Genomic DNA, 27,809 nt, shown 5'->3' with positions numbered 1-27,809 from the left:
TCCCAGAAGAGTTCATTGAATACACTGATTTTTTTTCTATCACATGAAGCCCACATAAGGGAATATATTAATGAATTCAGCACTAATGCACCAGAAACTTGGAAAAAGGCTGGTTTTTTCTAGAATTGTAGCTTCGAAGGCATTTCTTATTAAGCTTTATTAAGTTCTACTAGGAAATGTGGGAATGCTCCTTGCTTTGGAAATACGAGTCTTCACAGACGGACGTGGTCTTAGTTATACCACCAAAAGAGTAATTTTAGACTCCTAAATGTTCAAAACTTATAGTACCAGATGATAAATTACGAGAGGCTTCTGACTTGATCAACTATTCCAGCTGGATTTAGTTCCCTTACTAACCCGAACAGAGGATATTCTTTAATGGACGGAAAGCCACTTAGCACGTAAAAAAATCATGGCCACTCAAGCACATATTTACATGCCAAATCACCTGATTTACAGATCGTTCTGTTTCTAGGGAATTTTTTAAAATCTGTTTATTATAGGAGACTTGTACCTATGATATTGGCCAACATGGTAAGAAACAAAACCTCTCCCTCTCGTCTTCCTTTCAGGAAAGGGCCCGGGCGGCGTGGCCGGCAGGTGCCCCCAATCTCAGCGGGGCTCTGACTTGGGATAAACCGCTGGCCAGGGACATTACCAAATAATTCCAACAGAATATATGTTTATGTCTTCGTCCAGTCTTCGGTGCTGAATTTTGAAAATGTATATGATGAAGACAGAAGAATGCACCCCACACCGTATAGATAGGCTGCAGTTGGAGGTATATCTCCTGGGGGTTTGATGGGCTGCAGCACCTTCAGGGACAGAATCTCTGGGACCAAGACTTAAAAAATGAATCAAGTTCTGTTTCTTAATTTCTTATATTGGCTTACAGCGGCTCAAAATATTCTTTATGGAATCCAAATGGTTTGTATCTTTCTACATTATAAACCACTTGGAAGCCAATTTTAATATAGCTTAGGGTAAAAACAAGCAAGCAGAAATAAGACACCTGCAGCAGCCACCCACCCGCTGAGTAAAGTTTGGAAGACTGCCTGCGAGGCCACTTTAAAGGATTCCATTACATTTGTTCTCTTTTACTGCATTCATCACCATGATATGAGCTTTTGTTTAGTTTCCCAGAAGTCTGGTTTTCCAAGAATGAATCACAAAAGATAATATTCACTGGAGTCAGAAACATGAACAATGCTCAAGGATCTGTTCCTTCTAGTATTAAAATTACAGAAATATTAATTTTAAAAGGGAAAGATCAAAAGTCCTTCTTCTATTTAAGAAGTGAAAGTTAATGGACCTTAATTCGATGTCTTATTAGCACGAATCGGTGAGGCAGTCAAAAAGGTGTATGTTACAATGATGTGTTAATAAAATTCTTGTTTCTGGCGTGATGATGCTCGGCAGCCAATGATTCCAACAGAGGTGAAAAGAATAGACACGAAGTGAAGAGCTAAGACTGTTACACAGAACAGTAACTTCCTCCTGATCAACCTTACAACCCCTCCCTTTAGCTAAGAGACTCCTTATTTACTTCATTGCTCCCTACTAGGAGTTCGGAGATAGTTCTTTGGAGAATAGAAGCAAAAGACAAGAAGAACCAGAAGGATCTTCTAGAGAAGGTAATTTCTCCCAGGGACCAACTTTTAGAAAACCATGTTCTTTTAAAAGCCAAAGTTACCTCTTAACAGCCCCCACATCAGACAACCGTAGGGAGCCCGGAGCTTCGCGGTAAACAGAGGTTGTGTTGTGTTTGAATGAAATTATGACCGATATTTTGTCCTTCCTGTCTTCAGACAAATTGGTCTGGATTTTTTTCTTGGGGATGCATAAGGTATCCCTCAACTGCAAGAAGGCACGAATAGACATCCTTCGAAATTCCCCTGGGAGGAGAATTTGCAGCAGTGTGGAAAGATGAGTGGTACGCTAAAAATGTGTCCTTTTTATAATGGTTGGGAAATAACAGTAATATCGCCTTCGGCTTGTTCAGATGGCTAGAAATCTCTTAGAGGGGCTATTGAAATATGAAGATACTGATGGACAAACCAGCCCTGGGGAACCGACCTAAATCTATAAAATGGACTCCAATCCAACACCCAAAGCTATAAAATGTGAGAAGTTGTACTTACACTGCAATTTCTTGGGTTTTTATTATATTGAGACCCAATTGGTCAAAGGAAGAGAAGAGTAATGAACATTTGAGTATTTATTTCATAGCAAGGTTTAGGTATGCAGAAATGAAGTGTCTAGAACTATACTTCAGTGTCACTAAATATCCTTAATTTTTTTCTATCATTTTAGTTCTGTAAACCTTCCATACTATTCCTGAACAGTCATTACTCTACTTACACAGCAAGCACTTTTCGCAGGTCTTGAATGGCCATGTGGCTTTAAAATAAAAATAATTTTTAAAATCTCATCCTTTTAATCAAACAGATATAGAAGAGAAACTATTAGAGAAACTAAACCAGAAAAAAAAAAAAAAAGTGTTTACCCTTCATGAAGAAGTTGGGTATGATGACTGGGTCTAACATTAAGAACCAACGCACTCTTACCTGCAATGTGAGCGTCCTGGACTAGACCACAGATAAAGAATCACTTTAGAGAGGTGTGTTTTAAGAAGAACAGCTAGAACATTAGATTCACAAGACACAATGTTGTGCTGATTCTCTAAGATCAGCCACTGGTACAATTTGTTGCTCCATGGCTTTGGGGAATAAAAGAAAGCAGAATGTGACAAAATGACCATCACAAAGCAGTTGAATGTCTATAGCACTAAAATAATAAAATCATTGTTATAGGATAAAAAAGGAAAAGACAATATGAAATTAACTGATTACCTTCCAGAAATAGTCATATAAAAAGTAATTTGTGTGTTATACTTCCTAACATTAGTTTAGAATGGATTTCTGTAAGCAGATGAGTTGTTACACGTAACACTTAATCACTGTGGGTATTTTAGAACTATTGTCCTGGGTTCTGCATGTCCTGAAGCTCTCGTCCTAACGCTCTCCTCTGTCCAAACGCGTTCTGTGTACTCAGTACTGGCTCCTGTAAAATGCTGCTCTCCCAACCTTAGCGCAGCAAATCTCTCGGAAGCCAATGTCTGTCTGGAATGCTCAGCTCTCGATTGCGGTGTGTACGTGCGAGCTTTAATAACACAGTTATGCTCCCATGTTGAAAGTACACAAAAGGCAACAATTTTCCCTATACTGGTGTGGACGGTCTTCTGCTCTTCATTATGTCACAGAATTATAGTGCGAAGTAACTGTTAAAATTATACTGTGATAACTGTTGATGTAAGCTGGCTTTTTAGTAGCAAATGATCGCAAGTTTGACAGATGTTCTGCTGGATGTGAACTTCGCAAACTTTTCTACATTTCACTGTCTTAGACGGACTGTGAATATTCTTGCTGATGAGCGTTACCATCTTCCAAACAATTCAGCTGATTCTGTAGAACGGCAAGAATTATCATGCTTCTATCCACTCTTAATTGCAACATCTATTATGTGCTCTACTTAAAACGCTCTATACAGCCAGCGCATGATGTATCCTGCAGTTCTCAGAATTCTGTTTGCTTAAAAGTATGACCGTGTCTGGCGTGGAAAAGGAGCGGGTTTGTTCAGAAGCAGGACGGGGGTCACCCTGTTGGTCCAGGGCATCATTTGCACCGGCTGTTTCATTTTCGACAAACTGCTCCCCCTTCTCCTCCTCCCCACCTGCCCGGTGCAGGAATTCCCTTGTGTACCCAACAGCAGCGGAACCTCAAAAATCTGAAAAACTGCACAATATCAGAAATGTGGAAACAGTCGAGTTCGGTGAATGAAAGTGAAGTGTATTCAGTGCGATGGGTTGGAACCAGAAAAGGTCCAACTATATTTGTACAGAAGGAGCAGGATGAAAAGCAAGCAGGGAATAAAAGAGATCGGTAGGTGGGACTAAGTAGTGTTGGCCGATACCAATTATTTCTTAGACTAGTTTTAGCCACGGTGTGTAAGAAACAACATTGGTTTATGTCTGAAACCTCTAGTTTAAGAACATACTTCTCAAATGCAATCCTACTCTAATTTTGTAGCTTTCTGCATGCAATCTTTCAGTTTTTAACTATTATCTTATGAGGTAAAATAACTAAGGTCCTGTATCTTAAAATAATTTACTTCTCTTTATTTTATAGTTTAAATTTTGGGGTCAGAATTTATTGGATTAAAGTCAGCATGAACTATCTCAAGTGTAATGAATTTAGATAAACTGGTGTGTATGGAAAAAGCTGAGACGTGTCCTCTGAGACACCCAGGGGCTCTGGGCATGCAGAGGATCCTACAGAGCATTAAACAGCGTGTGGGGCTGCCCAAGGCTGCGCTGGGGGAAGGAGCAACCAAGGACCATTAGTATGCGATCCTAAATTTTAAGCTACAGTGAGTTTTTGATACAATAAAACACAAGAAGTTCTGATTTGGCCAGGCAGACCAAGCAAACAGGATTCCTTGACGTCTTCCTCAGCATCTCGGGAGGTGGTGATTAATGCTCTTTGTTTTGCTGAATGTTGCAAGCTGCTCAGGCCTTTAAAGTGCTATTTACTGAGCAGTTGCAATAATTCATAAATAAATTTGTGAAACTAGAACCGAAGAAAACACATAGGGTTGTTTAACACTGTGACAAAACAAAGATTTTTACTTCTGCAAAGCTTTTCTGTTATAAATGGATATGAATAACTAGAGAGGGTCAATCCATAATCTCCAGATCACTCTTAGGATACAGAAAAAATACTCTTAATTTTGCTTTAGCAAATATCAACCTCTTTTGGAGCGGGGAGATTCTGAAGACCTTGCCTAGCTCCTTAATAAAATTCTAAGAACGTGGAAGATGCTGACGAAATCCTGAATTATGTGACAGGCAAGTGCCAGTAGCTTGTAAAGTTATATTTATCCATAATAACCTTAAGGTAAATGAGAAACACAAACTTTTCAAAATTCTCTGCAGCAGAAACTTGTGATTCATGAAGAATCCGATCTTAAAGGTAACATTTAGGCTAGAAAAAAAGTCGTTGTTTCCACTTCATTCTCAATTTCCCTTTCCATGTAAAGGTATAATTTTGTTGGGGTTTCCCTTGGGATAGCGCTATCTATAAACCTTCCAGGAAAAACTGGTAAGCCTGCTCAGGAAAGCAATCATACGGGCTGGGAAAATGTGACATCCACCTTTGGTTTGTTTTTGTAGTTTGTGGACATTTCCTCAAACACTAAAAGACATTACCATATATATGGTTACACTTTCCAGCAAGTGTTGCCACTAACTGGGACATGTGGCTTTATATTACGATTTAAATGTTGCTCGAAAATACACAGTCTTTCCTGCAACACAAATAAACCAGTGCCTATCACAAATGTTCTTTACATGGGTGTTTGTAATATATAAAAGCACATATTGAAAAGAGTGGGATTGCTTACCTCAAAAATATAATCTTTTCCGTCCTTTCCATGCACAGCTTTAACAGCGCAGATGTCCAAACCACCGAATATTTCAGAACAGGTGTCAACCCAAAGCTTGTACCTGTTTCATAAAAATAATTTTTTTCTGTGAGTATCTTACAGGCTCTTGTTTTTCTATAGGCTTAAGCTAATAACGTATTTCATAATGTTTGCCCCAAGTTCAGAATTTTCACTGTATTGTCAGTTTTATGAATTCGTATTTCCCACTAGTAGCTTAGAGATCCTGGCCTGGTTACTTTCCCCAGCGGAATCCAGAAAAGCCAGGGCTCTGTATCCTCACCTAGAGCTACGCTGGATCCCGTCCCAGTTTATACTGGTCCAGACGTGCCTGCCCTAAGCTGAGTGACCCGAGGATGAGACGCGCTGGAACGCAAGCAGCATTTCGCTGTGTCCCATCCTGCATCCCCAGCACCCTCCCTCCGGCTCTACACAGGATCCCAGAATGTCAGGGATTGGAAGGGACCTCGAAAGCTCATCCAGGGACCTCATCCTGCTCATCCGGAGCAGGAACACCCAGATGAGGTTACACAGGAAGGTGTCCAGGCGGGTTGGAATGTCTGCAGAGAAGGAGACTCCACAACCTCCCTGGGCAGCCTGGGCCAGGCTCTGGCACCCTCACCGGGAAGAAGTTTCTTCTCATATTCAAGTGGAACCTCCTGTGTCCCAGCTTGTACAGCTTCCTAGCTGGGGCTGCGCTTCACGGGAGAGCTCCCCAGACGGGGACTGATCCTCTGAGCGGTTTCTGTGGCTCCGCTGGTGCCAGGGGGTTCGGAGAGCCGGGAACAGGGCTTCTGTGTGCCTGTGACATTCAACCCTGCGCACAGATCCCGGTGTGACAGTCCTCTTGCCTATTGCGCTCGGCAGTGTACCGAGTGACGGATGGGTTTTATGCTTTTATCAGGGAAACCAGAATGCAAATCTCCGTCTTAAATTATGGACCCAAGCGTATTGCAAAGTAGCAATGGGAGCTTTGTATGTACATCGCTTAACGAAGCAATAGAGAAATCAAGACAAAACAACCCTTGAGCTGATGCAAGAGAAACAGATGTGTGACACTACGTACAAGTTACGTAGCGTGCAGAGATAATAATCTTCACGTGGAGTTACAGACGGCTACAGTAAAATTCAATAGCAATGTAAAGAATTCTGAGGAATTCTACAACTCCTAAAAAAGCGAGTGCTTTATTCAGCATCGAACATCAGAACTCCTCCGTTTCACTTCTAACCTCATGGTAGAAAACACGAACTGAGGAACGGACACTCTTGCCATTCTACATGCAGTAATACAATTCATTTTTCCTGCGTGAAGAGCTCCACCCGTCTGATGAACAGAGGGATTGCGTGTCTAACGGGGGCACGAGGTGGGACTTAGGAGCAGAGCGGGGGCGGTTCTGCTGGAGCCGCGGGGCTGCGGGCGCTGGGAGGTGACTGTCACAGTAGCACCATTTGAGGACATGTTTTCCTCAAAAAAACCCCCCAGTTTTAAAGCAGCCATTTATCATACTTTTTTTTCTCTTTCATTGGCTAGCATTTGAGTATAAATGAGTATAAATGAGAGCTATTTCCTCTCCTGCTCCCTCCTGATCCAGCCTTTGGGCCACAATGATAGATTTGCCCCATCATTGTATTTTCCATTGCAAAAAAAAAATGATGTAATAAACATAGCATTTGACTTCACTGTAGGATCAAAGGAAACTCATTACCGGGCTGAGCGCCTTATTCGTACATAAATATCTTCAGTAACAGCATCCCTTCCAAGAAAACTTACTGGGTCACATTCTTTATATTTTCTTCTATCAAGTCTGTTCCAGTGGAAAAGTTTTTCTTTTAAGCAGAATACAAAGAAATCGATAGAACTGTTTGAAAAGATCCTGACGGTAACATTTTAGCAATGAAAATATTTTTTTGTCCTGTGAGAAACATGTTTTTTGTCCAAAACGAGAGGGTTTTTTGGATGCCTGACAATTTCAACATCTGTAGGTGCACTGACTGACTGGACTGCTTGCATGCACTTGCTTATAAATAACTGTTTTTTTGCTGTAAAATACCAACATGTATCTTAGAAAGCTGTGACGACAGCAAAACTGGCCTTTGACAGTAAATATCTGGACTTTACATGAAAAAAATAAAAGCCTTTTTCTTTGAAATACTGAATCAGATCTATGAAAGCATTTTTAATAGTCTATCTCCTGCCAACACGCCAGAGCTGGAAAAATACAGTTACATTTGGAAAGCGAGGTCTCGGACGGACTCGCCTGCTGTGTTGTACAGCCCAGGCTCGTGCGCTCAGTTTGACAGGAGGACACGGGGCTGCTTTTCCCAGAGCCGATCTCGAGTGCAGCGGCCTCAGAACCCTCAGCTGATCGAGTGTGTTCCTCGGGATCTGCCGGGCAGGATCTGCCGAGCAGTGAGCACAGGGCTCCGGTTCCTCGGGATCTGATGGGCAGTGAGCACAGGGCTCCGGTTCCTCGGGATCTGCTGGGCAGTGAGCACAGGGCTCTGGTTCCTCGGGATCTGATGGGCAGTGAGCACAGGGCTCCGGTTCCTCGGGATCTGCTGGGCAGTGAGCACAGGGCTCTGGTTCCTCGGGATCTGATGGGCAGTGAGCACAGGGCTCTGGTTCCTCGGGATCTGCTGGGCAGTGAGCACAGGGCTCCGGTTCCTCGGGATCTGCTGGGCAGTGAGCACAGCGCTCCGGTTCCTTGGGATCTGATGGGCAGTGAGCACAGGGCTCCGGTTCCTCGGGATCTGCTGGGCAGTGAGCACAGGGCTCCGGTTCCATGGGATCTGATGGGCAGTGAGCACAGGGCTCCGACTCCTCGGGATCTGATGTGCAGTGAGCACAGGGCTCCGGTTCCTCGGGATCTGATGGGCAGTGAGCACAGGGCTCCGGTTCCTCGGGATCTGATGTGCAGTGAGCACAGGGCTCCGGTTCCTCGGGATCTGCTGGGCAGTGAGCACAGGGCTCCGGTTCCTCGGGATCTGATGGGCAGTGAGCACAGGGCTCCGGTTCCTCGGGATCTGCTGGGCAGTGAGCACAGGGCTCCGGTTCCTCGGGATCTGCCGAGCAGTGAGCACAGGGCTCCGGTTCCTCGGGATCTGCTGGGCAGTGAGCACAGGGCTCCGGTTCCTCGGGATCTGCTGGGCAGTGAGCACAGGGCTCCGGTTCCTCGGGATCTGCCGAGCAGTGAGCACAGGGCTCCGGTTCCTCGGGATCTGCTGGGCAGTGAGCACAGGGCTCTGGTTCCTCGGGATCTGCTGGGCAGTGAGCACAGGGCTCCGGTTCCTCGGGATCTGCCGGGCAGTGAGCACAAGGCTCTGGTTCCTCGGGATCTGCTGGGCAGTGAGCACAGGGCTCTGGTTCCTCGGGATCTGCCGGGCAGTGAGCACAGGGCTCTGGTTCCTCGGGATCTGCCAGACAGTGAGCACAGGGCTCCGGTTCCTCGGGATCTGCTGGGCAGTGAGCACAGGGCTCCGGTTCCTCGGGATCTGCCGAGCAGTGAGCACAGGGCTCCGGTTCCTCGGGATCTGCTGGGCAGTGAGCACAGGGCTCCGGTTCCTCGGGATCTGCTGGGCAGTGAGCACAGGGCTCTGGTTCCTCGGGATCTGCTGGGCAGTGAGCACAGGGCTCCGGTTCCTCGGGATCTGCTGGGCAGTGAGCACAGGGCTCTGGTTCCTCGGGATCTGCCAGACAGTGAGCACAGGGCTCTGGTTCCTCGGGATCTGCTGGGCAGTGAGCACAGGGCTCTGGTTCCTCGGGATCTGATGGGCAGTGAGCACAGGGCTCTGGTTCCTTGAGATCTGATGGGCAGTGAGCACAGGGCTCTGGTTCCTTGGGATCTGCTGGGCAGTGAGCACAGGGCTCTGTCCTCCTGGCCCTACCCTGGTCACTGAGAACGTGTGACAAGGAGATGTGCTGATTCTCTACCTGGTCATTGTCCCTTCCCGCACCACATTCCTCCTTCTGTCCTAAACTTCGAGACTAAGGTTTGTATTCAGGCACTGCTTTCAAAACAGTTCTTCCTAATTCGTGAGGTGTATTATAAACGAAATGCACGTGTGTCAGGTTCGATTGCTTTTGGTGCGCCGTTAAACTGCTTCAGCTCTTCAGAAAGCTTCCATTTTCCCTTCTCTTCCCTGCTCCGCTTCCTGCTCTTGGGTGGGTAACCAAACAAAAAGCGGGGCTATGTGATACGCATGCCTTTCTGTTTCGAGAAAATATCCACCTTTTCTATGCTTTTGTCTTCATCAGCATGAAAGAACTTTTGGCTGGCCAGCATGTTTTTAACAGGAAAATACCTATTATGCTCTAATTGTCTTACATCCAGGCATGGAAGCAGAAGCAGAGCACAGAGAGCGCTTACAGTGAGGCTGAGGTTGCGCTTCATACTCATGACCCACACTCGATATTGTTTAGTTTCCTTACGGCAAAACTGCAGTGCCTGTGTTTTCACTGTAATTACACACACTAAAGCTAGTGAAGGAATAACCTCACTGTCTAAAGAAGGTGGGAGGGGGATGAGGAAGAGAAAACAATGTGGCTCCGGTCCATCCCCAGCAGGGAGAGCAGCGAGGACACAGTCTAGACAGGGCTTGGACAGCAGGGACTTGCAATTCCTGCCTTGCTTGTTTTCACCTTTCTCAGGGCAGGCAACGGTTCAGCTCCCGGGTCTCCCTCAGCTCATAAGTTGTAGGTTCCAGACTTAAAAAAACCCCAATGAAACAACAAAACAAACCCAAAAAATCCTCCCCAAAACAACGACAAAACCAAACAACCAAAACACCGGGAAAAGACTACTATTGAACTTTAAAACACCTCTTAAATGATACTTTTCTCGTACAGACAGCTTCCACTGGTAGCAACCTTTGGAGAAGCTGAACAAAAGAAAATTCATCGCCTTCCAAAAGCCTCGCAGATCTGTTCTGCAGGGGAAAGGGGTCTGTAGGTTGCGGAGGAACTTGGAGCAAATGCGCGGTATTGGGAGCAGAGTTCTGTCAGTAAAGACCAGAGCTGCAGAATGGTGCTGCAAGAAGGGGCCTGAGTGCACTGCAAGGGGAATCCAGCACAGCGACGCGAGAGAAAAGGAAAAGCAGAGGAAGCCAAAGCAGAGAGCTGGAGCGATGGGAAATGCGCTTCAGCACATCCCAGCGCCTGGGTAAAAAGCCTCACAGTGCAGTTTGGTGGGAATTTCAAAAAAGACGGATGAGCAATTTAGCAGGATTGAAAGTAGAAAAGAGAAATACGATTCAAGTAGGCAAAGTTCAGACTAGAGTGTTTGGTTGTAACAGATGGGATAGGAGGAGAAAAGTTTAAAACACTGTGGTCTGGGGTAAGACTGTTAAAGAGGGGAAATGAACCGGAGAAATGACTGACAGGTTGAATCTGAAAAATGCAATTTTCTGAAGGGAATTGCAGTTGTTTTCTAGGTGCAGGTAGGAATGTAGGAACCCAAGGGAGCAGGTGAGCACCTAACGCTGGGACTTGGTTTGGTTAGTTAACTCTGAGACAAGTCACACCAAAACTCTTGGCTCATGTTCTTTCATCTAATTCAAAGGTTCTTTTCCAAAAGGGATGGGAGACATGCCTTTCCTCCGAAATGCAATCAACAATGCAATTTAAAAAAAATTAATTTAAAATAAAATTCCATTGTTTTTTTTAATTACCTTTTACATGAGACTCGACTTACTTATCTGACATAGCAATTTGTTCCAACATTGCAGAGCCCGTGTTTGTCTTCCAGTTTCCGGATATGGAAGTTCTCCTGAAAGGGGGAAAATATTACAAAGACAGCAAGGAGTTTTATATTTTCACTATGTCTCAAATTACTCTGAATTTCACATGAATACTATAGCAGTATTGACATTTTTTTAATATCTGGCAGCTTAGAACAGAATATCTAAAATCTGTTGAATTCTAACAGGCATTGCAATTGTCTGTAATACTTCACTGTAGGCACGTTATGAAGTAGGACAATGCTGTGAATTTTGTGTTTCCCATATATTCATTTAAGACTTAAAAACCAAAACGAAAACCCCTCGCACTACTACGACTAAGGGAAAGTGTCAGCAGTAAGCTGCTGTCAGTTATAAATGGACTGAATGGCCTGTGACGTACTGTTACTGCAAATGGCCAGAGACTGAAGCTTCAGCATCGTTCCAGATCCAGACCATGGCAGAGTTAGGTCCCAGTACTTGAAAATCAAGATATCTCTGTTTTTAACAGCAGAGAAGTGATCTCGGATCTGGTTTAGAGCTGGATTTTGGGTTCTTCTCCAGTTTTCACTTTTTGCTAGTTTACTGATGTAATGTAAGCAGTTAATGTCAAGGCTTGAGCATATCAGCTTTTATTTAATATCGAAGAAAAAAAAATATAAAGTTTTTTCCTCCTCAGACCTTAGGACTGCTACCAGGGCAGAGAAGATCACTGTTCTCGGAAACCTAAATGCTGTACTGGGAATAGGCTCACGCTACAAATTATGAAGTGTTTCCAGCTAGTAAAATCATAGGAACATCTGTAATGTGTTACAAGTGCATTAGGCAGCAGCTATAGTTTTCTCTCCATTTTTCTATTAACCTAATGACGCAGGTCAGTAGCAGTTTGGGGGGAATGCTGACTTTTCTATGGGAGCCTCATAAAGGCAGCTGAATTTCAGAGCACGAAGGCTGCTGGGGGGCCCGGGGGAGGGCGGGGGGCACCGGGCGGACACCGTCACCCCCAGCACAACGGGGGCTCTGTCACCCCCCGTGTGAGGGACAGAAAAGTGCCCGACCGAGCACCTGGCGCTTCAAACCTCCGATATGGTGTCTGTAATTCACGTCTGATTTCCTCTGCTGAAACATGCAGGTTTCCCACCCTTCTTCCCTTCTGTTCTGATAATTGCTAAGGGTCCTTCACATCATTATTTCTTCCTCTTTTACTAAGTACTGAATAATATAGAAAACAACTCCTAACACTTTTGAGCGCTTTACACTCAGGCTTAAAATTTTTTCACTTGATTTGGTCTTTGCAAAGAACTCTTTTAAAACTGGGGGAAAAGGAATTATGATTAACATAAACGATGCATAGTAACTCGAGTTTCCCTTCTTCCAACACCTTTCTGCGTTGTTTAGTACCATTTAAAGCACACAATCCAAACCGTCTGGGCAGGGACCTGTCATCAGAAAGATACGTAGAAATGTCTACCTACAATTCTTCCGCAGGCAGCCTGCGCAGTGCTTTGATTCTACAGCGCCGCCTCTTTTGGTTGGTGTGCTCTGCTCTTCTTTTATTGACCTTTTGATCAAAGTACACCAAGTTGGGATTCACGGTATTGCTTTTGGAGAGGAGATTCCAGCGCGGTGTTTTTGTATTTCTGTTTTTCTTCATTGTGTGTGACCCTTTTAACTCTATTTCCTTGAAGTCAGATGGATTCTGTAATGGCACCGAGTGCAGTTAAGTATGTGTCACAAAGCGTTTTGGGGAGCTGTGGTATTCAGCGGGATCCAATGTTGCATTTTGGCTATAATCTCTACCGACAGATGATAAGCACCAGTGTTTTGTGAGTCATGGATCCACTTATACCACAATTTCCCACAGAATTATAAAACCGAAGCTCTTAATAACTCTCTTTAAACTACAAAAACAAACGTTCAGCTGGTATTTTTTGTGGTGGCTCTCTAAGTACTCTGTTCCTGTGTCTCAGAACAAAATGAGAACCAGCTGTAAAACAATAGTCTACTGAGATTATGTATATGGATGCATATGAAGAATTTTTCAGACATTGGGTAAATCTTCTCCTTTTCACGACGCTTTGTAACAATGCATTGGTATTTCATTTTTTGGTGTGATTTAACTGTATGAAAGAATCTAGAGAAACGACGATTGCTAGGCTTTTAGCATTTGGATGAACCCAGAGTTTCTGAGTAGAAACTTAAAAATAAAGAAAAGGTAGGAGGAACAAGCTGTCATTTTAACTTATTTTTGCTGTCCCTTAGGCCAACTGCTTCTTCTGCGAAGAAGAAACATTTGCGTTTGAAAATGATAAATTTACCGTGGCTGACTCTTCCCAAATCATTCTAGACACTGAACAGCATTTAAATTTGGAGTCACGGAAAAAACTGTAGGGATCTCTCCTATGAGATGTAGCGGTCCAATTCCTGCCGCAGGGAATGAACCATCGAGTCACAACTATTGCAGCTGGCTGCTGGTACCGGGCGTGTGTCACAGGCACCGAGACCTGCGCCTTGTCCCAACACTCTGCCCCTCGGGAGCTGTAAGACAGAGACAAACCAACTCCATCGGTGATAAACAGCAGAGGAGGGGAGGGATGGGGAGCACAACACAAGAGATCTGCCTGTCAAAGCACCAACAAGAGACAAGCATCATCCCAGCCTTGAAGGGATGGCAAGGTCTGGCTGGTGGGGACGGGAAGCGGAGGGAGAACAAGGCTGTTGAACAGTACCGAGTAGGAAAAAGGGGGCAAGGGAGAACCTGGGGCAAAAAAAAAGCTCAGGCTTAGGGGGTAAGGACTAAAACAGGTAGGGCTGGTGAGGAAAAGCGGTGGGACTGGCCCAAGATATGGTTTGGGCAGATAGGACAGAGGTGACTTGGGGGTGTAGGAGGATGGCGCTGTTAGGAAAAGTAGGAGGGACGTCTCCAGATATGGGTCCAAAGCCAGGAAAAGTCACCTGTCTGGAACACCAGGGTGGGACAAGCAAAATCAGAATTAACTTTCCTGGAGAAGACAGCGGCTAAAAGCTGTATCGTTCGAAAGCATTTGTTCATGATTCTTATTGCCGATAGGGAGAGGTGGAGCAGACCCAGCACACCTAACAGTGTACAGGGAGCTGGAGCTAAAGAGGGTCTGTCCTGCACCACCAGCAACATGGAAAGTCACCAATGAAGGACTCCAGAAACCTCTGAGTGTTCTGCTTTGGTCACCGTGTACAACTCAAATTTCCAACACAGTCTTTTAGCAAAATGTCGATAGCTCTGGGTTCAGCAGGAGGCCTGAGTGTCCGCGCTGCCGGCCGGACCCGACCGCTGGGAACAGCGTTTCCACCCGGGTCTGCGTGGTGCTTGAGGCCCTTCAGCTGTCCAGCGAGATGCAGACGGACTATCGAGCTGTTCTTGAAAGGCCCAATCTTTGATGTTCCTTCTCAAATACCCCTTCACGTCACGTGTCAGGAGAGGCCAACAGTTACTGATACAGTTTGGATCTTGTGACAGTAACGCCTTAGGAGAGAAGGCAAGAGTGTGTGGCCTTCCAATAGCAACCTATATTTTGCCTCTTCCCTTCACGTGGGCAAAAGGTTCTATCTTCTCATAGAGCTTGTTGGCTGTTCTGGAATTACTTGACACAATGCTAACCCTGTCTTTAATGTTATAAAATATTTCATGCGTTTTCTTTAACCTGGCTCCAACTTTGGCTTCTCTTAGTATTTATCATTTGCTTGGAGTTCAATTGTTTTTACTGATAAAGAACCCGACTGTACCTTACAAACGTCAACATACAAGGAATCTCTGATCCCTCCAATGTTACAGGAGTTCCTAGAGAAATATCTTTGCATGTCTATGTGGGTGTGCATATGTAAATACATATGTGCATTTTTGTCCACATTTCGTTATATTTTCCTGCCTCAGAATTGTGAGCGTGAGGGAACAAAGACATGAGGTGATCTAGCTTGTCTTAAAAACGTGAATGAAATGAATGTATGTCAGATTACATTGCTTGATAATCGAAACAGAGTAAAAATATGCACAAACACAGTTACCATAGCTCAGCTACTACATGATAACCCTGTTTTGCTGATCTAGCTCAATGTTGTCTGTGAAACTGAAACACCACGTCAGCCTCTCGTATAGTCATGATCTTTAAACAAACACCTGGAGTCTCGATTAGAAAAGATTTTCATCCGTCTACGTAAAGGCCATTGCAAGATTAAACTTCTTCTTACATGTGCTATGTTAAAAGGAGAGTCCTTTGTTCCAATAAAGTGTTACGATTCAGGCTGGTGTGAATGAATGTCATCTGATTATCCTTAAAAGGAGAAGAAAATTTGACCCTAAGTTGGTGAAAAGATACAAAGGAATCGGACGTAACAAGTTCTCTATAAAACCAAATCCCCTTCCAACTGCTCCTTTCTTTAAAGGAAAAAAGAAGCAAAGGTTAGCAGGAAACCACTCTGGCAGCTCACCTGTTGTCTCACTCTCCTCCCCCAGTCACAATCAAAAAAAAAAAGCCTCAATAAACTTAGAAAGTTTAAACCACTGTGTTTGCAGAGATCTGGCAATGGAGTCAGCACAGCAGCTCGGAGGCTCATCCCACTGGCTTAGTCTGATCGCTACTTGGTAATTTGGAAACAAACGGATGAAAGAAGTTAAGTTTTTAGCTCACATGTATGCTTTGTAGTTACTGCCTATCTTTTGGATCCTGATGTCATATTTGGAGTCTATGAAGGGCTCGGTGGTGGCGTAGGTCTGAGTGAGCGCGACCACGCTGGCTATGTCCTGAAAATCGTAGTGGTTGTCTACCTTGATCTGGAGTCATCATAGCACCAGTGAACAGCGGATACAAAAGAAAAAAGAGCAATTAGGAACAAAATGGAGAATTCACTTGCAAATTATATTCATGAGAAGCACATTTTTTGACAGCATCAGTTTATAAACAAAGTCTTGGATATTTTATCTGATTTCTAGATTCTATAACATTCTATCTAATCTATTAGATCTATTTAATCTGTTCTAGATTCTATAACATTTCTATCTATTTTCTGGGCAAAACATTACCTGTTCATGTGTAGAAAGCAAATTGCAGAGTTTTATTTTGCTTTTCAATTACCTTTTGTTTGTTTGTTTGTTTTTAGTGGTGACTGTTAATTTTATATGTGCAGGCTTTAGAATTTTTCAAGGTGTGATAACATGCAACGCTAACTGACACAGAATTCTCGATGGCTCTGTAAATTTGTAGCCCAGCACGTGCTACGACGTCCCGTGTCTCCGAGGAGGAGACGGCGGGCGATGCGTCCCGTGCGCGCTCCCGGGAGCACAGCGACGTGGCTCAAGAGAACGGAATCGGTTTTCTCCCTTTCGCACTTCTCCGCAAGGAGTCGGGCGTTCTAGGAGTAGGAACGCTCGTGCTGAGATGGTGAGTGGTGCTAAACCCATCAATTTGAACAGCTTGGAAGAAGGGGGAGCTGGAAAAGTGGGGAGTATTGGTTTAGGGGGAGAGGGAGCAGGGGGAGGACAGAGGCGTTGCTTTGGACGGGGGGCACATCTCTACGGTTGACATCAAGGGAGCTGCTCAAACGGGGAGAAAAGGTGACTCAAAGAGAAGTCAGGGCGAGAAGAAAACGGGAAACTGGAACTCCAACAACACACTGACCCAAAGTACATTTCAGAAAGGTGAGAAAGGAGGCAGGGATTAGTATTTCTCTCGTCATCCGATATTAGGAGAGGTTGCAACTCTGTGCCCACCCAGTGCCCCGGTTGCCTCCCCTGGTTCTGCGAGGGGAACCTGCGCGCCAAACGGGCTCAAAGAAATCCTAAGGCTCCCAGCTCTCAGATGGAGAACCTGACCGAGTCATCTGCCATTCGAGAGCCACAAAATCAGCCACAGCGCCGGGTTCCGTCGTAGTTTCTGAAAACTGGACAGCACGTGCGAGTCTGTGTCCAACGCAAACAGCGCTCCCGGCGGCCCCTTTCCGCAGGGCTGGGCTACGACCAGAACCTTTGTTTGGACTCTGACAGTACGCAGCTCACTACAAAAGACTCACAATAACCTTTAAGGATTGAAAATATTTTGTAGCTAAAAAAATCTAGATTTCATGCCCTTTAATATGCTGAACATTTCTGTGTATTATTTCCCTTTTCTGTAAATGAGAGGTGAACATTGAAAGGGCAGTACGAACATTCTAATACTTCATGTACGCAATCCACAGAAACTGTAGTTTAAGTAATTAGCTGTTAATTCTGCTCTCAATTAAATTGGCTGCTGTATTTCCCCGGACTTACTAAGTACAAAATAAAGCAAAACGGTCATAGGCAAAAGAACACAACATACAGTACAACTTGCATAATTACTGAATAAAATACAATTAAATCAGTTTTCCATTTCTATTGCTAGTGGCAAAAACTGTGTCCATGGAGCTTTGATAAATCTAACTGTTCTCTCATGATTTAAAATCTGAAACTCTTAAAGCACTGAAGTGTTTTCAGTGAGAAAAAGTGGTTAATCTGTAATGACTAGAAATTTTCACTGATATAAATGAAAGTGGCATGTGAACCATATCCCACCAAACCATCATTGTGAGACAAGTGATATCAAACCAACTGTACTCACCACTGAAATGCAATTACTTTGGAGAAAGAAAGCGGCAGTTATACAATGGTATGAAACAATCACAGAGAACACGTTAGGACAGGAAAGGAAGAAAAGTTCAGTAACGAGCTGAAACTAATGAAGAACCAAGGCAAACCCCTCCTATATTCCCAGGTCCAAAAAGCTGGATTGTGCAAACACAGCTTGACTCTTAAATAGTTTCACTGCAGTCAACTATGTTAATAAATACAGTTCTGCTTCAAGAAAGCACCTCGGCACGGTCGAAAGAACGTCCTGTATAGGACAGTGCATAAACTGAAAAGGCATCCACGTGAAAATATGTGTTTTAATATTTTCCTAAAGAGAGGTGCTTTCTTGAATAATATACAAGCAGGGATTTGCAAGGGTAGGGCTCCGAGACAGAATGTGGACAGCGAAAAGTTGAAATATCCAAGAAACGAAAGCACATGCACACGGTTGCAGACAAACCCCCGGCTCCTAACATGCAGCAAGTAGCATCTGCACCTTTCCCATGCCCGAGTGAGCGTGTCCGATCTTCACCACCACGGGGAACGTGGGCATGGTCAGCTACGGGAAACAGAGGAGACGGGTTAGGCAGAGCAACCAGGAGTCCAACCATTAACCTGCGTCGGGTATGAAAATTATCTCAACATGCCCATGACGCAGCCAAAGCTGCTCTTGCCATGGGCTATTTGAACACGTTATTCGCCTCTGTAAGACTCTGTGCTCCCATGATTTACATGATGATTTACATGATGATTTACGTGTTTTCCGAGCGCTACGTTATTCCCAACACATACAACTGGTGTAATTCTACCTTAACTTTTTGGCGTGTCTTTCGACTTCACTTTTTGAATTGCATTTCTGCCATTTCCTATTTTATGTTTTGCTACTGTGTTTTCTGACCCGTAAACTCACACTCTCAAAGGTTATAATCATTAATGATGTCAAATTAATCACCTTTTTCAATTTCCCCTTGATTTCCTTTACTTAGCAAGGCTGTAAATTCTTTTTGTGACCACTTATGAAAGCAATGATGTCTAATTCACCCGAACAACTTTCGGCAGATCCCAGGTTCCCTAGGGAAGGCTCCAGCTTCTGCATAGAATGCAAGTCAGAATTCAGCCACTGATTAGGAAACCAAACATGCAAAGCCATAGGAATACGCTGTACTCAATCAAACTATAACGGTTCCGTCTCTCAGAAAGTTCTGTGAATAACCAGTTTTATTTCCGTCATTTGAGGCAGCTTTAGATCTCCCAGTCATGGGTGCAGCTGCCGCTTATTCGTCTTTTTCTTCCACCTAAAATGTACATATATCGAACCTCTATCAACCAAGCATAAATACAAATACTTAGTAGAATGGGATTATCACTAGAAATAAAAAACTGAACACCCTCAACATGTAATTAAACTGAGCAGCAGCAGGACAGCAAGTGTTATGGGGTCTGAAACCAAATTTTAACAGAGTAAATACAATCAAAGGCAAAGCTGATGCTTTGGAAAACTACCCCAATCCTCTTAGAGATTTTATGACAAATTTATTTTCCAAATACTTGCAAAAGATTGTCAAGAGGACAAATGGAGTTCACACTTATCTCACTGTGCTTCGCACGTTGCACAGAAACACACAAATACAGATATTTGCACTGAAAACGTCATGGGACCGTCAATATTGACATTAAGAGATAAAGAAAGAAAGGTCACTTGGCTTTCGGTGACATCCAAACCTATTTGTAGGGTTATAAAGCTAATTACAATTCACACCTGCTTTTCCTACATTTTAAACACTTATTGTCAACATGCTTTTAAAAGGATGCCTGCTTTAAAATTACCTTAACTGAAAGGCAAATCTGCACAAGAACAAGCGGCATTCACTGCACACAGTTACTCACCGGCAGGTTCCCTGCACAATGCAATTCATCTGGGCTGGTTGTTGGTTGCTTTTTAAATGGACTTGCCTATAAAATGCATACTGGTGCAATATTTTGTTCTGACTTTTTAAAAACGTACAAAGGACATCTAAGCAAACAGAACCAGGTTGCTTGCTTTTTTGGCAGAATCTCAGTTTCTGCTCTGCCTGATCAGAAGAAAAAGGTGGAATTTTTGGATCAGCGCCTTTGACATATCAGAGATTTCGAAGCCTGACGAGGCTCCAGGTCCAACAGTTGCCAGCGACACAACACACAGCACGGGCTTCGCGCTGACCTCTGCATCAAACCCAAAGCTACGTCTTTTCAGGAGAAAACCAGATTCGATTTAAAGACTCGCACTTATGAAAAACCTACTACAATCCTAGTCAAATGATTCCATTTAGCGAAGTAAGGATGTAACACAGATCTAATACCTTCTGCCAGGGCATCCTCGAGATGTGCAATCACGGGTGCGCGGACCATCCTGAATCCCTATGGGACACGAGGAACTGGGGCTGCCACGTTTCAGCGCCTCTGTAAAGGCAACTGGGATTTTTTGCAGAAATTCTGGCGACTAACGCTGTAGGAATCCATAACTATGAACGCTTCGAAAGTAATTTATTTAACTCTTGTTTAGGAACCATTTCAAGAGTTGGTCTTTAAATCCAAAATACATTTAATTGCTTTTTACAGATCTGTTTCAAACTAACCAATTTAAGTTAAGGTACGCAAGCATGAAAGAAAAGAATTAATTTCAAAATAGCCAAAAGCACTTGCAAAAGCATTATACAATAAAGGTCACCTATACTACAATTTAATTCTTGCTAAACTGTAGGAATGCAAAGTCCCGTATAGTCAACATCTAGCCACTTATTTATTGCTTGCATATTTTAAAATCAGCCACTTCTTTTTTCAATTTATTTTTTTTGGGGGGGGAAGGAGGAACAAACCTGACCCAAGACTCATAAGGGCAGCACCGCATTTTTATGCCTGAAGTACAAACCAGCGCGCCGGGGTTTGTAATGGCAATGCTCCGGCGATAACAAACCCTGACGTTTCTGCTTGAAATGATAGAAAACTCCATTTGAGTCCCACCTCTCCCCGGTCTGCTCCTTTATGTTAACTCCTGTCCTAACACAACAGGCCCTCTCCAGACTTGTCAGACATTTGGGGAAACATTACGTACCGTACAACGGCGATACTAACACCAAAAACTTACCGGCTCCATGGGGTTCCTTTTAATTTACATTATAGCTGGTAGAGAGAGAACTTGAAAGGAAATCTCATGTGTATCAATGGATCCACTTTAAACAGAACTGATACTAATAGGACTCATTGCATGTTTTCTTTGAAATGTATTATTGGGGGCGAAAAGGCCATTTTACAAAAATATTGCTTATTTTTCAAAGTTTTTCTGAAATTCAGAAAAGCATAAGTTGTACTGCGACAATTATAAACTGAGGAAAAAATCAGAAAAGACCAACAAGAGAAATTACATTATGAAATCTGGCAAGTTCCTATGCATGAGATGGAAATGGACTACATTGCATGAACCTCTGCACATACATACAGCACACGTGAAATACATCTGAATATTTTTAAAAATAAAGATAAAAGGGGCTTCTACTATAACCTAAATAACAATGCAATAAACTACAATAATTAATTAGAGAGAAAAGAGAACACATGGCAAGCATGCAATACAATTGTCCATAGTTATATATGAATATGGTTGGATTGGTAATAAGTATTAGTAGCAACAGGAAAAACTGCCAAGGCTTTTTGTAGGAACCCATATCAAACCAGCCAAAATACATTACTGACATTTGCTGATATGGTATCATTAATCAAAATAACATCACTGAGTATTAAAATGATTCATCATCTCCTAAAAACTACAAAAAGGAGTTCAGTCTGCACGTTTTCATTTCTGTGGTTTTAACTTCTCAATTGCTATTTTAAAGAAATGTGTAGCCTCATTTCAACAGAATAAGTCGCACGGCTCAGTTCTGTGACTAGGACTAGGTACTGCTAGTAGTAGGTACTACTTTGATCTGTGAACTTGAAGGCGTGTTGCCTAGGAGAGCAAAAAGTAGATTACGTTTTGCAGATAAAAGGCAGCAGTAAAAACTCTTTAGAAGCAGCATCCTTGTAAAGCCTGGGTCACAGAAGCCTAGATTCCCAGGTTCCAAACGGAGAAATATTTAGCATGGACATTGCTTTACTGAAATGACCTGGTTTAACGGTTTCTGTCGTATATTAGTAGCATGAGTTAAATTTTAAAACTTCACGAGCCGACAAATCTCCTGGTTGTTGGCCACGACCCCCAGCGAGCAGAGCAGCACATGCTGCAAAGCTCTGACCCCATCCTGGCTACCTGCACCGAGACGGTCCAAGGACCAAGGGCTTGACTGTTAAAAGTGATTAAATCTGTAATGGAAATACATCAGTATGCATGGGTTTAGAATGCGGCCGTAATATCCTGTCTGAAAAAATCTTCACATTTTTAATAACACGTCTATCTTTTCCCTATCCAAATCACTGTGTATTAGCATTGCTCGCTCAAGAGCTCATTTGCATGCCACTTAACTCCTTACCATCACTTTATTTTACATAACTACCATTTATTTTACTGTTTTCAAGGCAGTCCGGTTGAAAGTAATTCTTTTAACGGTGGCGTTTGAATGCCAGTAAAACTGATTCTGCAATGGGCCTGATATGTTTTTTTAGGTGAACACATTTGAAGTTAATTGGTGTAGTCCTCTCAGGAGCGGTTTTTCTCAAACGAGTGATTTGATTTTTCAGCCACGCACTTGCCCTGGGACTCAAACCGGAGCTTCGCTGGCAGAACTTCCACCCGCCGGGGAAGCGGGAGGCCAAGGTGCTTCCGAATCACTCGCCAGCAGCTGTAACATTCTTTAATTCTTTTAAATTACTCACTGAAACACAGCAAACCCTCGACGCCTCTCACGGTCGTGGATTTTACCTTCATTTTTCATTGGATCTATTCCTATCAGTTCGCTGAGAGCACGGACAGAGCGGTAGGAACTCACGACACACACAGTTTCTACGGACAGGCAAATAGCAAAGTAATTGTAGTTACAATGAAATGACTCCAGACAAAGCACGATCTCAAACAGGGGTTACGCTGGTGGAATTACTAAATCCAGGGAGAAATTTCATCCAATATTCCGAAGTTGCTGAATAAACACTAATTAAGGCAAGCGTGCATTCACAGCAGTCATTGTGAAATATATGACAGAAGCATCTTTCTCGTGGCGTTAAGTCTCTCAGGATTAGGCAATGACATCTCTTGGGTTCACTAGCGCGGGACCACAAAGCTTTTTGGAACCGTTGGTGTTGGGAGCAGCAAGTGATCAAATCACCCTCATTAAGGCTTGAAATGCTTTGGATTTCTATTCTTCTGTTGATGTAAATTATTACATCATTGCTAGGATGCTTTGCAAATTGGATTCAACACAAATTAGGTTCAGAGATTCGTTAGTTACTGATCAGAACCTATTTTAAATGCCTGAAATCTGCAAAATAATACTGTACTGCTCTTCTGAAATGCCAGGATCTTTTCAATATGTTGCGTATGTTGTTTGTACAAAAGAGTTAGGGCTGGTCTAGCTTCTGTTCTGATTGCTCACATTAATAATTACGCTGAACGAACAAGGAGACGCAGAAAATTCAATCAATTTCAGAAAACACCGCCATTATTGGTCTTCGCTTTTGCTAGAATATAAGAAAACCAGTTTTAAACCAGGTTAAAAAGGCACTGATCAAATGATACAGGTGGTCAAAAAGAGCACACAAGTACTGTGAGAGCACAGAAAACCATCAGCGGCACGGGTCCCAGAGAACTTCGGGAACACAGAAGGGTCTGAAAGCTCCTCACCTCTGATCTGGAGATGCCCAGTAGGAAACAGCGAGACCTGCTGCATTCAGAGCATATTTCAGTTTCAAAACTAAGCATAACCTGCCAGCCAAAAATTAAGAAAAAACAGCTAAAGATAAAACACAGAGTTTTCCCCTTCGTCTTTTTTTTTTTTTTCAAAATCCGGTAGAGGGTTTCTTTCTTGTTGAGAAAAGGAAGCGATGCGCATCGTGCTGGCGGAGCTGCTCTGTTCCCCACTATTTTATTTCCAAGAGGACGGCGGTCGGGCCGAGGCCGCGCGGCACCGGCGGAGCGGCTGCGCCGGCCCTGGGGCTCGAACCACCGACCGCGGCTGCCACGGGCAGAACCACCACGAGGACGCAGTTGGGCGTGAAATTAAAAAATCCCCCCAGCAACCAACCCGAACCAACGAACGCCACAAAAACTGCTCTGTGGAAAGGAAGGTCTGAAATAGATGCTACAACTCTGACCTCCGTGCAGCTAATGAATGAAATGAGAAAGCTCATGTACTTATCTGCTAATATGCTCATGAAGAACCGCGCTATTTTTACACACACCTGCTCCCGGGTATCGACGCCCAGGAAACCCATTGGGTTTCGGCACTGCAGGACGCTTGTATAGATGGGAACGCTGCCCAGAGAGCTCCCTATGAAAACACCACGACTAGTCACCACAAATACTTCCATTTTCTATTTTAACTAGCTATGAAGCCCATACACTCTTGATTAGGCCTTGGCTAATTTCTGCAATTTAAGTATTTCTGAACAGTACTTAGAGTCACGTAATATAAGCTATTTTATTTCCAAGAGATATAATTATTTGAATTATTGTAAATTTACTTTGAATTCTTCTAAGATATAATGTAAAATATAACCGAAGCTGTATAGAAACATAAAACCAGGCAAAGGAAGGGAAAAAAAAAAAGAAAAATAGGAAAAAAAAAGCCCTCTGCTGGCAGCGATACAGAAAACACAGTATTGTGAAGGTGGCATTCACCCTGGCTTTAATGTCCTCATGGTTGAGTTGACTAGAAAAGCCACAATGGGGAAAAAAAAGAGGGAAGGAAAAAAAAGTAGCAACGACAACAAAAAAAGGTGTTGCATAAACACGACTTACCTCAATTTTAGTGTTTAAATATTTATCTTTCCAATAGTTCCCAAGCAAAGTTCATTTAACCACTCTAGTTCCATGTAATTTATTTGTGGAATATGCATCACGCTAAATCTAATTTTGCTCTGCTTGCTTTGGAGAAAGGAAATTAAAAGTGAAATAATGAAGGAGGCCCTTTCTTCATTTTTTCTTTCCCAGAAAGAGGCAGGAAGAGCCCTGAATCAATAAACAAGCAGGAGATGGACTTTCTCTGGTCTGTCTGGGTTTAAGCAAACGGCGTCTCCAGGTTAAGCCGGGCTCAGCGTGCAGCAGCGCTCACCAGCAGGGGTAGCTCAACGTACCCCTCTCCTAATTACGAAAAGCAGAAACACCTCATTTAATCAGCTCGGATTTACAACAAAGAACAATTCACAGATGTCCAGCCAGATTTTCCACTGCCTTGTACCTGGACAGAAAAAATTAGTGTAAAATTCTACCCACACGGAACAACGTTTTGTACCCCTTTACACGCACGGCAAGCCCACACAGAATCTGATATGCTCTGGATTATCTTTTTAGAAGAATGGGCATTAAAGAAATCTGAAAGCTCAAGTGGGTAAAAAGAGTAGAGCTTTAATTTGATTCGTGTGCCAGGTAACCAAAGAGACGCAAATGCACCCTAAATGTGATTTCTTCATTCAAAACGGAGGGCTAAAATGGTTTATAACCTAAAGAAGTGCAATATAGACTGGTCCCAGGGAAATGTTGGGCCGGCTCAGTTCCTGCTGGAATTAACGGGAGTTGATATGAAAATGGGTATTTTGAGCAGCCCCTGTCCCCGGTTCCTTCACCTGCCGTTCACAGCCCTTGTGAGACTGGATCTGAACAAACCAATTCTCTCGGTGCTCACTGAAATTAATACAAGTTTGACGTGATCTTGGTGTATAAAGTGACAATATCGAGTAAATCTGAGCCAGCAAATCAATCGAAAATACCTTTGTTCCCACAAATATTTTTCAATTAAATAAGAACAATTATGTAAAAGAAAAGTGATCTGATGGTAGAAAAAGCTTCTGTTTTCAACACCCGCACAGCATGAGAGCAGAAATTGTCATTAAAAAGACAAACGTGAAGTGTAACGGCAGCAAATCAAAAAGCGCAGTTCCCACAGATCTCTAGTGGAAATTCTGGAGAAGACAAAATCTTCGCAAATTATGTTTTGATTCTGGCTTGTCGGTGTTTCATTCCATCCCAATCATTCTACCAACTAGTCGGCAAACTGCTGCCTCTAAAACCAAGTAACTTTTTGCCACCTTATAAAAGAATTACCCAAATTGCTGTGCCTATGAGGTTTTTTTACTCTAGTATTTAGGGAGTGACAGCTATAGATCCCTTCCCTTTTGAAGTAGACTATAGCACACATGGAGGCACTGCGATTGAAAATTAATCTATCTTGTGAAATACTATTCTAATTTTGCATTATGTACATGATTGTCCAGTTTTTGTACAGGATGTGGACCGTGACGACCGCAGTTCAGCTGAAAGCAGTTTTAAGGGAAAATAAATGCAATGCCAAACGAGAACTCTAGCAAAGCAGCAAGAAAGCAACGGATACACTATTACTGGGGAGAATCCTGCCTGCCATCAGTCTAAAATCACAGAATCCCAGAATGTCAGGGGTCGGAAGGGACCTCGAAAGCTCATCCAGTGCAATCCCCCCGCCGGAGCAGGAACACCCAGATGAGGTTACACAGGAAGGTGTCCAGGCGGGTTGGAATGTCTGCAGAGAAGGAGACTCCACAACCTCCCTGGGCAGCCTGGGCCAGGCTCTGGCACCCTCACCGGGAAGAAGTTCAGCATCTTCGTGGCTCTAAAGATTCATTTGCCACAATGGAGAGAGAATAAGGTCAATAAAGATAAAAAAAAATCCCACTCCATCGCTGGCCAGAAGTTGATGCACGGAGCATTGGTCCAGCCAAAAGACACGGTGCAGATGCCGCCTGCTGGGCGGCCGGATGGGACAGCGCGGTGTCCCCACAGCAGCTCAAGAGCCTTGGACGAGGCCGGCCGGACAATCCCCGCGCAGCCTGCACGGAACTCAACGTACCCGACTCGGTCCTGCCGGGGGAACGCTCCCCAGCAGCACCCAGGGTCCATAACCCGCACACATCGTGCTGCCCCTTACGGAAAACCGAACTCGGTTTGTACCCGCAGTACTAAAAGCCCCTTCAGAACTGGAAGTCCTGGGCAAAATTAGAATTCCCACTGAAAAGAGATGAAGCTGATGACAAATTTGACTGTAGTCAGGATTCCTGCCCCGTTTCCACACTGCACACGTCAACAAACACAGTCGATTATCCGCAATCCTCTTTATTTTGTTGCACGTTACTAGAATACAGAAATTAGTTGTTTGACACTAGACTTGCTTAGCTGGACAGAAACGAGAAAGCGTCAAGTGTTTTTTCTACTGTGTCAACAATGGATTAGTGACGATATCCCTTGATAAATGAACTTTTCTGTTTCTTATTAGCAAGTGTCAGCTGTATCAGAACGTAACCAAGGAGTGGGCACCAGCTTGACTGCTGTTACGACATCATGGCTTATCAAACAAAAGGAAAATCGACGTCATAACACAGCGTAGTGAAAGAAGCCTTGTGCTCTCAGTCCATTTATACAAACAGTAAAAACCCCAAGTGTTGCTTTTCCTTTAGTCTGCTTATATTTATAACACATTGGCTGTAATTTCTCTTCCTATTATTTAAGATACAAGAGATTATTTTGCTTTAAAGTTGGTCACAGAATATTTCTACGTCTTTTGGGAATAATCTTTGTATTTTACAAGGTCAAGATCTAGCTGTGATACAGAATGGGTGCTGAGCTGAGGGCTTCTTTTAGACTCTCTAAAAGTAATTTTTCTACTACTGTGAAAAACACAGAATATGACAAAGGACGGTGCAGCCTCAAGGTAAGACCCAATGCTTGCTGATGCTGTTCAGAGGCAACAGGTACTCACGCACTGTACTGATATCAGTAGAAGCTACAGGTAATGTTGGTCTCCTCTGATAATGGATTAAAAATGCATTT

The 27,809-nt window shown here is 43.5% G+C and overlaps 1 protein-coding gene across 1 annotated transcript in view; it reads right to left on the bottom strand.

The window, feature by feature from the left end:
- The window catches only part of SYN2 (synapsin II), a 189,208-nt gene that overhangs the window by 29,361 nt on the left and 132,038 nt on the right, over window positions 1–27,809 (bottom strand). The window contains exons 6-9 of the mRNA XM_065642730.1: window positions 18,327–18,389; window positions 15,879–16,021; window positions 11,190–11,264; window positions 5,461–5,563 (exon numbers count right to left, since the gene is read on the bottom strand). Of these exons, the coding sequence (XP_065498802.1) occupies window positions 5,461–5,563; window positions 11,190–11,264; window positions 15,879–16,021; window positions 18,327–18,389 (384 nt within the window). The remainder of the gene's footprint in view (window positions 1–5,460; window positions 5,564–11,189; window positions 11,265–15,878; window positions 16,022–18,326; window positions 18,390–27,809) is intronic.

Source organism: Caloenas nicobarica, chromosome 11 (genome assembly GCF_036013445.1).
Source record: "Caloenas nicobarica isolate bCalNic1 chromosome 11, bCalNic1.hap1, whole genome shotgun sequence".
Classification (NCBI taxonomy): domain Eukaryota; kingdom Metazoa; phylum Chordata; class Aves; order Columbiformes; family Columbidae; genus Caloenas; species Caloenas nicobarica.
Note: the sequence above shows the minus strand (reverse complement) of the source record. Positions and strands in the feature narration are given on the sequence as shown.